We start from the raw sequence: 12,327 nt of genomic DNA, 5'->3' as shown, positions 1-12,327 counted from the left end.
ACCCTGCTCCTGATGAGCTAATATTTAGAACAATGGTTTGTTTTCCTATTACTTTTATTAACTATTAAACAGGACTTATGTAAGATTATGCCAAGCTAGCTTATATGGTGATTAATTGAGAACTTCACCTTTTTTAAACAAAATTTTTTGGTTTGAAGTTTTTACAGTTACACTACATTGACATTTCTGGAATCATTCCCCAAATATTCTCTTAAATTAAATATTTTGGTCCTCAGAAAAGAGAATGTATGCAAGTAACTTTCAAATTTATTTTACAATTATAACCCTTTTAAATGTAAAAAAGCCCACAGGGGCACAGAAAGCGCATCAAGTCACTGACCCTTAAACTGGAAACAAAAAGCAACCAATAGCTAGTATTTAAAATATAATTGTGAGTTACCTTTGGTTTAGTTTGTCTAGCGTAAAGTAGACCTTCTTCAGCTGTATGCATGTCCAGCATTTCTCTACTCTGGTTGTCTGAATTGAGGGTGTCCATTAAGCTGGTGGTGCACACTGAGTGAGTGTTATAACCACTATCCACCTGCACAGAGAACATGAGGGACAGATTAGGTCTTGACCTGACATGAGATAAAGCCTTCGAATAAGCTAAATAAAAAGTAATTTGTGATGTTGATATACTAGTTAACAGACAGTGCGCATACTAACCTGCATGCTAACTTCATATGGCGTGATGCTCCCTTCTGTAAGCAAGGATACAAACATGTGTGTGCTCTCAGCATTAGGCGAGCTGCTTGTCCTAGAACTGATCAGTCCAACTGGTGATGCAGTGTCCTCTTCAGGAACCCAACCACAGGATTCCTCTCTGATGATAATATCCTCCTCATCTTCACTGCCAGTCTCAATTTTTGCACCTAGGTCTTTTACCACCAACACATCTTCATCCATTTGCTCCGCAACAGCCATGGAGGCTTCACACTCACTCCCCACAGTTTGGAGTCCTTTTCTTTGACCACATTCCCCGGTTGAACTGGCATCTAGGTATTTAGGGGGTGAAGGTTCATAAGGATGGACATTCCCTTTGTCCAGAAGGTTTGGGTGAAAGATAGGAGAAATAAGGGTAGGAGAGGCCCAAATGCAGCCTCTGTTTATTGGTCGGGTCTGAAGGGGGGAGAAGCTGCGAATAGGGGAACACCCTTCCACGTACGGGCTTTCTTCACACTGATTCATATTCACATCAGAGCTGCCCATAGGACCACTGCCAGGGGACAGAAACGATAGCCTTTTTCTTTCACCTATAAAGGCAGAAAACAGTGTAGCTGAGCAGTTTGCTGTCATATCAAATATGTTTGTACAACCTCGTCAGTAATGTTTTGCAGTTTAAATTACATTGTGATAGGCCGCACAACCAATGTTACAATTATTATTTTTTAAGTAAGCTTTTATCAATCATTTAAAATTTTGCCTAAACATTTTAATATGGTACTACGCATTTCTCATGTGTCCACTATAAGTGAAAGTGAAAACAGTGTTCCTACCCGTTACAGGTGTTGCAGATTGCTGAAGCATGATAGGGGATAGAACAGGTGACTTGAAAGCAGTCGATGATATCCCTTGAAACAAGGGACTAGCAACACTGCCCAGACTGAACGCTCGACCTTTGCTTTGAATAGGACTGGATGAAAACTGCCCCTAAGGATTTTGGGTAGAAGCATAACAGCATTGAAGAAAAAAGGTGTACCGTTTCCCTTGATTTACTTTATCATCTACAAGTGATGCAATTTTAGTCTAGGATTTAGTACATACAGACAAAGGAGTCCCCGCAGTTGAAATTCCAGTCTGAAGTGGGGAGACAACGACTGATGACATCATCTCTCGATTTTTGGAAACTTCATCATGGGAATTTTTCTCTGGGCTGGAAGGGTTAGAGGACTCAGAGCCACTGTCATGGCCATCAAGAAACAACTTTCGCCGCAAAGAGGAGCTGCTAAGGCTTTCTTGCGCCTGCTCAGTTAACTCCTCTGTCCTATAGTAATCACCTAAGAAAAATAAGACATTTTTATTTAAATTCCAAGTGGAGAAAACCCTCCCATCATATTCCAGATTTAGATCATCTTGGGTAAGACTTCAAAGTTCTAGAATTATTATAATGCATTTACTTTAAGAAATTACGATCATGTTAACATGTTTTTTTCCTCATCAAATAAAACGAACAAACATGCATCCTGCTCTATCTGGATTTTTGTAGAACCATCTGGTCATGGATATGGTAGTTAATACAAAATATGTTAACATGCTTTTTTAACCAACTAGATTTATTGTAAAAATGTTAATGTATAAGGGAGCGGTGTATTTTAGGTGATGGTAACTGGTCCTTATCTTATGTTTCTCACCAATTTTCTCATATTTTTGCAATGGCTCTGTACTTAATTTAGGGCACAAATATCCAGTGGTGTCTCAGTAAGAGAACATAAACATTCAGCACAAAAAGTGTCTTTAAGAGTGCAAAAACTTTATGATGGAATTTTGCATGCATGGTGTAAAAATCTAATAATTACCTAGAACTTTCTCAAGATTGAAGTCCACTGGTAGAGACAAGCCTGTTTGACAAATGACTACAAACACAACAAGGAAAGAGTGTGCATTATAAATCTACATAAATGAAATTCCAAATATATTCAAACTTTTTATTATACAAATTTAGTGAACAAACCATTAATTTTCTTAGGAGAGTTCTCTTCCATAACTGGTGGGGACAAAGAACCTGAAACCAGATGAAATTAATATCTAAAAAAGCTTTGGTTGCAATTAGCTAGCATCAGTATTGTACAGAAATATTTGTACTGACTTTTCTGATATGGCAGATTCACCGATTGTTTAGCAGCTAGGGGTCCCCATGGGGAAGGAACAATGGCACCTTTAGTAAAAAACTGCAAAACATAACTAATCTGATCAAGTCATTCTATTGCACAGATAATAATACAGGGATAGCAAGTTCTACCTGGTCAATAGCATTCTGTCGTTTTTCCTCAATTTCTGCATCTGCTCTGCGGTGTTATAAAGCAGAGTTGATTTAATATCAAGAATATAAATGTGCAAATTAGGCATGGGCAGAATACTGGTCCAGAGGTTTACCGCGGTTTGGAACAGTCATGGTTTTGTAACCACTAAAAGTTTCTGTTATACCCTTCCAAAGGTATGAGCTGTTTTGTTCAGGAATCCATCAGGTTCTGTGTTATATTTTGTTAATGATTAATAATTGTTTGTTAATCTGCATTTAATTTATTTATGTATGTGTATGGATGCATGCATACAAGTAAAGTTACAGGAAATGCGTGTAATAAAAGACTAGAAAGCCATGCTTTCAAATGTTTGGGAAGCACTGTTTAACCTGACATACTATACATGTTTACAATTGTTCCAAATTTTTTTGGTTGCTTAAAATTCAAATCTATTGTGTTCAATGTTTTTTAACTCGGACATTAAAAGGAACACATTTTAAAGCTGCAACCGTAATACTGTTATACCGCGGAACCGTGACAGTTTGGCTTAAGGTTACCATACCATCAAAATGTCATACCGGACCATGCCTAGTACAAATATATACCATTTATCTTTTTAAAAAAACCTACAGACAAACATACTAACAGCAACACATACCTGGCTTGGCTCAGAAAAACAGCCTGGCGGTGAATATCCTCTGGGTCTATTTCCACTGGGAGTAAATTTGCCATTTCGTCAATGGACCATTTAAACTTAGCTGGTGTCTGAGACGAAAAAATGTGATGTATAAGGAAATAAAGGTTCTCTCACATTTCTTATAAATATTAATCACATACTAGCTCATACGCACTGTTAATACACTCCTGGAGCTCCTGAACACAGATGGGCTGGGCACCAGAGATTCATGCAATCGGTGATAATCGTTGGGGCTCTCAAAGGGGTTAAAAATAGCAGGTCTTCCCGGAGTATCTGGTGTTATGTGAAACTCTGCTACATCCCCCATCATCAAAACGGTGTCAAATCAACCAGACTACAGTTCAAAAAGAAAATTAGGCAAGAATCTTCAAAATGTCAAAACCAGTGGTAAAAATGTATGATCATATATCACCGTTTCTTAGTTAAGATTAAAATGCTGTCGCTCAGATTATCTAACGCTGTTAGACTTAATTCCTAAAATTTCTTTAGATAGAACATATTAATGATCACAAATACTTTCACCGGAACGACATTAAACAAACCCTAGAGTAAGTAGATAGGACCAACGTCTGATTTAATTTTCGCTTAAAGGGTGCTGGCCAATCACAATTCCGTAGACGGTACAAAACAACCAATAACCTTCGTCGTGACGTCTTTCCTCTTCTTCTTCTTGTAAAGTTAATAGGAGGGGACAAGCCCACTTTTGACGCATTACCGCCACCAGCTGAACTGGAGTGACATTTTCGCCCGAGTTCGAGACATGGGTATCTGCAGGACGGAGAATTGGGCGTCCCGAAAGGTAATGGGGGTGCGGAAAGGTATATTTAGTTGGTCGCAAAAGCTGCCTGTTCCAAATTATCTTGAACGCTATTGGCCTAAACCCAAAGCCAACTTTTCATTGAGAACAGCTTGATGTCATCAAATACAGCTAAAATTGGCAGCTCCCTCTAATTTCACTTTAGTGGTAAACATAGGATTTATTAATTTTGCTTACATTTCATAATCGACAATCGTTGGTCTGATGAATCTTTATGTTACAAGACTAATTTTGACTGAGGTCAGAGTTTCATAACACACACAGCCTACATGTATGTATTTAATAGTTAAGCGTCATGGAGCACTGCCTGTGTGCTTTTGACTGAATTGTTTTCCCACAATGCACAAACTTATATTTTACAATAAAATATTGTGTTTCATATTTAATTTGACTAAAAATGAACATAGTCACATCAGATTACCTTAACCAAGTGAAAACAAAAAGAAGCACGGTAGTGTTAATGTTGCGTTTTGTTGTAAATGTAAAATGAAGGTAATTACAGGGGATTTCCTAATGGGAGTTGAACTATTTAGAAATAACAGAAATTTACATGGTTCCTTATGTGTTCACCAAACTGAACATTTTTTCTTATTTTTATTTTGGTATTGTGAGTATCTCCGGAAAAGCATATTTAGATATTTTCTGGCATAATTCCTGATTTCTTTGAAATATGAAATGTAATTCTAGGATATTCAGATGAGAGTGAAAAAATCTGATGTTTTTTATTCAACCTTATTTAGTTTACTGCCAAATATTGAAATAAATGTAGATTTTGTAAGCAGCGTTTTCTTAAAGATTTAAAACTGATTTATGACCCTTCCATTAAGAAAGCTTTAAGAACTATGAATCTGTTCAAAAGGTACATTTACACTAAATAATTTGGCTGACGCCTTTATCCAAAGCGATTTACAAGTAGGAGAGCATATACACATTTTGTCAACACGCTAAACACCGTTAGTTTACAAGGGCGTTCTGCTTGGAGGTTTAAACGTGGAGTAAGCAAAGAAGAGAATGAACAAGGTGTATTTTTTTAACAGAAAAAAATATCACCACAGGAGATACTAGATACCGAACTACTCGATCAAATAGTAAATAATAAGGATGTCATTGTATTTCTGAGGGAAACTGTGTTAATTAAATAGAATTTAACTTTTTTTAGGTTCCGGAAGATCCTACGGTAGGTGGCGGTAATGGACATTAACGTTGGATGCCACCCGCCAAGAAGAAGAACAACAACGACTAGCGCTAAACGTGAATGCAACCTCTATATGTGAAAGTGTGTACATATCTCGTCAAATTATGAGGAAAATTGGAATTTAAAATAACGGATGTATCGACGTCGCCTGGTGTGAAAATATAATTTAGATTTTGTCTTTTAGCAATTAACTTGGTCCAGCTTTAGCATAGTAGCATCATGGCTAGTCCTGCGAGTACAAATATAAATGCTGTCCGCGAGACTATGGATGGTAAGATTAATACGGTTCGACATGTATCGGTATCAGTAGATCATTTAGTGGTTTACTCTGTTTTTTTGACATTTAACTCATTTAAATAATCTAAACTACTGACATTTTGATTATTGCATACACTTGCTTCATTGTATAATTTAAACATACTGTATCTTAAACTGCATTTTAAATTATACGTTAATAAGAATCAGTGTCACTGTGCCTTACATTTTTAGTGCTCCTGGAAATGTCAAGGCTTCTGAATACTGGATTAGACATGGAATCTTTAGCCATATGTGTGCGCCTCTGCGAACAGGGGATCAATCCGGAGGCCCTGTCATCAGTTATTAAGGAACTCAAAAGAGCTTCTGATTCTTTAAAGGTAAGCAATACACTAGAATTACCAGAGGATGGTATAATTTAGTGATTCACCGGAATGAAAATTCTGGGCTGAAACCAATACTGAAACTTCAGGATGCACTCGGATGAAAAACGAAACTGAAATGTATGGGAAAAAAGACGTTTTAAATAAGATTTTGTATAATTGTAATAATTACACACACTTAAACTACAAGATTAAAGATTATATTTTTTATAACAATACTTAATACATTATTCCTCCTTGGTCATTGTAACAATCAAATATAGCTTTTTACTAATCTTCTAAATACTATAGTTCTAGAATTATTCAAAAATGATTATATGCATAACAGTAGTCAACTTAAAGTCAAATTCAGAAGCTCTTGCTAATACAAGAAGTATATATTATATTTTACACAATCATTTTAAAGTGCAGGTAACAAGTTTGAGCCAATCTCATATTAATCTTGAGTACCTAGCATTGTGTACTTCATATTTTAAAAGTGTTTTTAGTTTGATCCCATTTATAAAGACAGATAGAGCTGTACGATTATTTCCAAAAATAGTCTAGCTCCTGGAGGTGTGCAGTGGGCAACACTAAAGCACGAGCACACAATACGCATTATCATCGCATTATCCCAACAAAACGCAGTCACATGACTCAGTTTCACTTACCGCGTGCGGTTCATGTCTGGCATTTTTTAGCACTGGGACTGCTTTATCTATCAGTTTCAAACAATCTCCAAATCCAGCATTTTATCCTCGGTTTATGTAACATTCATCACAGAAAAAATGCTGTGAACAAACAAACACAGCTGAACTTCAGTAACCCGAATGAAGCACATTGATGGGCATGCTTTTTCTCTCGCTCTCGTTGGTTGACGTGTGGTCGTACTTGTTTCCGGGAGAATTGTATAAAAAGGGAGTAATAACCATTGTTACAAAACTTGAATTCATGTTTGAAAAAAAATCTTTCCCAAACCTGTACGAACCCTGACGGAGTGTTTTCGAGCACAGAAATACTTTTTGATTTTTCGACAAGTTGACCATGTTAAGCCTGAGTAGCCTGCAATTTTAACAGTGTAAAGAGGCCATAATGCACACCCCTTTAATGAAAACAACAGGCAAAACACAGAGGGTCAGAGGGTCAGTTAATGTAAACAGGCTTAAAATGAGCTTCATTGAAGTTAGCATCAGCCGGGCCCGGATGACAGTCCACATATGCTATATCATCAGTTACTGACAGATCTTTCGGCGCAGTCTGCTGGTTTTGAGCTTTTCTTGTTATATTTATTATTTATATATCTTGTTATTTATTTATTTGTTTCAATTTGTGATGTGAGGAATTACTTTATACTCATTTTTTAACTGTCATCTTTGGCATAAAAAGCATCAAATATAGCTAAAGTTAACAGATTTTAGTAACAGATATAGCAATCTCTGTGTAAAAATAAATATCATGTCATTTTTTTCCTCCTCCTAATATAGCTCCAAATTTCAGTTGAAAATTCATTTTTTACCTCCCCCTACAAATGAATGGATTACTTGATTACTATTCATCTGTGGGTTTTAATATTTTGCCTTTCATCACAACTGATGCCGGTCTTGCTTCTTTAAAAATAAAATAAAAAATTGAGCCGTGAAATATTCAAAATGTTGTTGATTTGCCTTCTGACAGTATGAATGGACATTTTAGTTATACATAATGACCATGAGGGCTGGACATCGATTCAGATCTTCCAATGTTTCAGATTCGATTCGATTCTCGATTTAGTTCAATGCACGCATACAGATAAAAATCAAGAACAAAAAAAGAACAGTAAACATCAGATTACAATGGTGAATGAAAAGAAATAAAAGCTACAAACGTGCAGTGTTTACACAAGGACTTTGTGTTACTGTGGCATTTGGTGATGTCACATGCTAATTACCTAATCGTTAGTCGTAGTTTTTGAGTTGCAACTTCAGACACGTTTTGCTTATACTCTCTGAACATTCTGTATTTTACATTTACATTTAGGCATTTAGCAGACGCTTTTATCCAAAGCGACTTACAATGCTTTATCCTATACATTTTACATAGGTATTTGCAATCCCCTGGGATTGAACGCACAACCTTGCGTTGACAACGCAATGCTCTTACCACTGAGCTACAGAAAGCCCTAATGGTCATTATGTATTTTAATACAGTTTGTTGCCCAAAAAAGCTGTTCTCTTTTGCATATTTTCTGTTTCTGTTGTCAGTTATGATTCTGTTTCAGTCATAAGTCCTATTCGAAATGGTAATACGCATATTTCACAAATGGCCGGAAGTAGGGGAAAACATTTTCCGGCCGCACTGCTGCCATAGCCATTCATTCATTCAGCTTGTTTTCTCACAGGCATTCATTTTATTTACCAAAAACAAAAGTATTATATGTTGTCCGATTAATTCATGGTTTACTGGGAGATGTAAAAATAGGGAAAACAAACTTTACAAAAGATTTATTTTTTATCAAGGTCTGATATATGTTAGACAAATCAGCATAAAGGGAGCGTTACATGCCTAACTTCTTCGGGTCTCCACAACTGTTCTGTGTAGTGAACGGAGCTAATGCATTTACCAGACAAGCGTTTACCCTACTTCGATATGTACACGTCACGATGTGAAATAGGTCTATCGTTTTTCATCAGGACATCTGTAAAAATAAATCTGCATGGCTCTTTGGTGATACAACTCATACATTCGAACAAACATAAATTCACGGTGTAAGTGTGAGTTTGTAATCCAGCGAACCCGAAAAATGCGCTTCTCACTTGATCAGTCACATGACATTTCACACGTATTTACAGACGTGCTCAAATTATTTGGTACCCTTACAGCTCATTGTACTAATGGTTCATTCCTCCTGAAAAGTGATGAAATGAATGTTATATCATGTATATTGTGCATTCCTTGTTTTTTTGTGGAGGGGTACCAACAAATTTGAGCACTTTAGTATGTATATAAAATACTAGTTTTGCAATTGGCTATTTGGTTAAAAAAGTTTCCCATTCCTGGCGTAAATGCCTCACGCAAGCACACACAACATATACAGACACACAAGTTCACTTAAGTTCTAGCTAACTCGCCCGATAGATCAGGAATCGCTGCTTCACTACACCGAGAGGGAGATGATAAGAAAAGAAAGAAGACAAGAAAAACATAGAAAACATCAGATATTGGGTTTTAAAATATTGATTTGATTCCATTATAATTATTACGGACGTGCTGAAATTTGTTGGTGTCCCTCCACTAAAAACGAAAAATGTACAATTTTCCCTGAAATAACTAGAAACTGAAACTGTTTATTCCATACTTTAATAGAAATCAGACTTTGCTATAGATTTTTTATTCAACATATTATTTTAAATAATAAAACAAATGAAAATGTCATGGACAAAAATGATAGGACCCCTAACCATATATTTTGTTGCACAACCTTTAAAGGGCAAACACTGCAAGCAAACATTTTCTGTAGCTCTCAATGAGACTTCTGGACCAGATAACAGGTAGTTTCGCCCACTCTTCCTGAGCAAACTGCTCATGCTGTCTCAGGTTTGATGGGTGCCTTCTCTAGACTGCAAGTTTCAGCTCTTTCCATAGATGTTCAACAGGAATCAGATCAGGACTTATAGAAGCCCACTTCAGAATAGTCCAATATTTTGTTCTTATCCATTCTTGGGTGATTTTGCTGTGTGTTTTGGGTCATTATCATGTTGGAGGACCCATGACCTGCGACTGAGACAGAGCTTTGTGACACTGGGCAGTATGTTTCACTCCAGTTCGTACGTGGTACAGACACTTGCATACCGCCATATGTTTGGACTTCAAATGGTCCATATGTGAAAGAGACTGCTTACTGCTTATATGATGAGTCAAAGACTCCAGTTTGCTTCCATCTGCTAACAGGATACTTTGCGGCATGGTTTGTTTTCAAAACTTTTTATATGTGATTCCATAGTGAGACAACAAGTTCTGTATCATCAGAGAACCATAACTTTCAATAAAAGCATGATACATGCTCTTCTAAACTCCTCGCGAGAGGTTACCACAAAAACGTTGTTTGCCATTGATATGTGTCGTGATGCTTGCTAATACCACTGCATGCATGCATTGGCCAGGATAACCTAACATATTATGATGTATTATGATGTTTTTTTAACGATCAAATGTTGGTTAAGGCCAAGCCAACAGACGAGCCGCATCGTTTTCAAAAGAGCCACAGGTTCCCTACCACCGATCTACGCGATCGCATTAACAGCAGAAACGTATTAAACTCTGTATCATCTGGTCAACAAGCGCTTCAGGTGCGTGTGTGATATGACGTTATGTGAGTCATGTTGAAGTGTTTATGCAGCTTTGCGGTATATTCAATGCATCAGACACTAAAATCCCTGAACCTCCTAAAGAGAAACACTCCGGATAGGGCTATAGTCTGACAAAATCTACACACATGTGAAAGAGCAGTGATATGGGCTACAACACAGTGCATAGCCTCTATCTATGTAATAATGCTCTAATTTACAGATGAACTGTGTTCATGTATATATATTTTTTTTTTATCCGATTGATCGTTTTTTAAAATAATGTTTTTGCCCAGCCCTAATGGTCATAAAAAAGATAATTGAAAAGAAAGGAAAATTTAAACACCTGAAATCATTTATGTATTTTATTGCTTTTTCAGCTGAAATTATCATTGCTGTAACGCGCCCCTATTTTTATTATAAGTGCATTATATGTTGTTAAATTAAAGCATTAAAAAAACAATTTGATGTTCTCAAATGACTTTTTTTTAACTCTGTTTTATAATAACAATTTAAACATACTTTATTTTTTAGGCTTTGGAAAATGGCACGAGTCAGGAATGACCATTCTAGCCCCAAATGGAAGTTTCCCTTGTCTGAAAAAAATGAAATCTGCATGAAACACTGTCTATAGTATAAATTAGCATGTACATATACATATGCATAATGCATAATAAAGCTTTTAAACTTTGTTTGATGTATCTTTGTGTCCTTGTGTGTACAACTAGACTGTTATTTGGTTATTTTTGCCTTTAGCTTATCATTACATTTTATATTAAATTAATAAAAATAAAAGATTAATATATTTTAAGTTCATTTAAAGTCCTTGTCAAAATCAAAACAATGTGTCTTTACTTCATGACTACATACTGCTGTTTCATACGTTTAATGCCCGGCAGTGTTAATTATTTAACTATATCACATACATCATGTTTTACTGCTGTAACGGTTTTACCGTATTAATAAACAATATTTTTTATCTTTGAAAATGTCTAAAATTACAACAGAAAAAAATCCAGAGTGAAAAACAAAGGTTTTTATGTTATATGTGAATTAAACTATATTACCTTGGGTGTTTTGTTGTATGATTCAAATAAATCTCAGAAACAATCTCTACATGTCTGTGTTTTATTCTCGACTACTAAAACGTGGTTATTTATTCTGTTGCTTGTGTTTGTGCTGTCGATGAATTGTGGCAGCAGCGCAAAGCAGCTAGATATTTATTATGTCTATGGGTAGAGTAGCCAAATTCTTTACTCGAGTAAAAGTAAAAAAGTATGCAATGAAAAAACTACAGAAGTAGCAAGTTACTTAAGTTGTATCTGTTTAGGCTACCCTGTAAGTTATCATAACTTCACATTATTTAAAATACCACGTTTTGGCATCAAACTTAAACAAATGTGTTTAATCAAATTATTACGTTACGCCTAAGAAGAGCGTCGTCGTGAGGACTCACTAAAGAATGCTGATAAGGTAAAGGTAAAATACATGTGTACATTTTGCTTAACGTTAGATGCCCTACAACTATTTTGTGGGCTATAAATACTTTCCGGTTTTCTGCAGTGGAACTAACATTAGCGGATAGGGGTCATTGTGAAGGACGCTGGCAAAGAGACCTTGTGATAGGCTCACGTAAATTGTAAATAATGGTAAATAAAAATAATTGGTAAATAATTGTTTTTGCGTCACCTAACGTAGAAGTCAACGCCGAATCGCACA

At 36.1% G+C, this 12,327-nt stretch overlaps 2 protein-coding genes across 5 annotated transcripts in view; one reads left to right on the top strand and one right to left on the bottom strand.

Moving 5' to 3' along the window:
* Positions 1 to 4,211, bottom strand: part of bora (bora aurora kinase A activator) — a 29,679-nt gene extending 25,468 nt beyond the window's left edge. For 2 of the 3 annotated variants that reach the window (XM_056770227.1, XM_056770209.1), the window contains exons 1-10: positions 3,812 to 4,211; positions 3,619 to 3,725; positions 2,960 to 3,005; positions 2,807 to 2,888; positions 2,672 to 2,722; positions 2,517 to 2,573; positions 1,765 to 1,997; positions 1,497 to 1,650; positions 667 to 1,253; positions 401 to 541 (exon numbers count right to left, since the gene is read on the bottom strand). In XM_056770227.1, the coding sequence (XP_056626205.1) occupies positions 401 to 541; positions 667 to 1,253; positions 1,497 to 1,650; positions 1,765 to 1,997; positions 2,517 to 2,573; positions 2,672 to 2,722; positions 2,807 to 2,888; positions 2,960 to 3,005; positions 3,619 to 3,725; positions 3,812 to 3,967 (1,614 nt within the window). In that variant the 5' untranslated portion in view covers positions 3,968 to 4,211. The remainder of the gene's footprint in view (positions 1 to 400; positions 542 to 666; positions 1,254 to 1,496; positions 1,651 to 1,764; positions 1,998 to 2,516; positions 2,574 to 2,671; positions 2,723 to 2,806; positions 2,889 to 2,959; positions 3,006 to 3,618; positions 3,726 to 3,811) is intronic. The other variant, XM_056770218.1, reaches the window with a different exon arrangement.
* A 1,423-nt stretch (positions 4,212 to 5,634) lies between these two features.
* mzt1 (mitotic spindle organizing protein 1) lies at positions 5,635 to 11,300 on the top strand. 2 transcript variants are annotated; one of them, XM_056770272.1, is made up of 4 exons: positions 5,635 to 5,750; positions 5,854 to 5,940; positions 6,159 to 6,304; positions 11,143 to 11,300. In XM_056770272.1, exons 2-4 carry the CDS (start codon positions 5,889 to 5,891, stop codon positions 11,170 to 11,172), a joined length of 228 nt encoding a protein of 75 aa, XP_056626250.1. In that variant the 5' UTR covers positions 5,635 to 5,750; positions 5,854 to 5,888; the 3' UTR covers positions 11,173 to 11,300. The 2 variants fall into 2 exon arrangements, with proteins under 2 accessions (XP_056626250.1, XP_056626243.1); XM_056770265.1 differs by having other exon boundaries at positions 5,669 to 5,940.
* The last annotated feature ends 1,027 nt before the right edge of the window (positions 11,301 to 12,327 follow it).

Source organism: Triplophysa dalaica, chromosome 2, assembly GCF_015846415.1.
Source record: "Triplophysa dalaica isolate WHDGS20190420 chromosome 2, ASM1584641v1, whole genome shotgun sequence".
NCBI classification, from domain to species: domain Eukaryota; kingdom Metazoa; phylum Chordata; class Actinopteri; order Cypriniformes; family Nemacheilidae; genus Triplophysa; species Triplophysa dalaica.
This window is presented reverse-complemented; position numbering and strand designations above follow the sequence as displayed.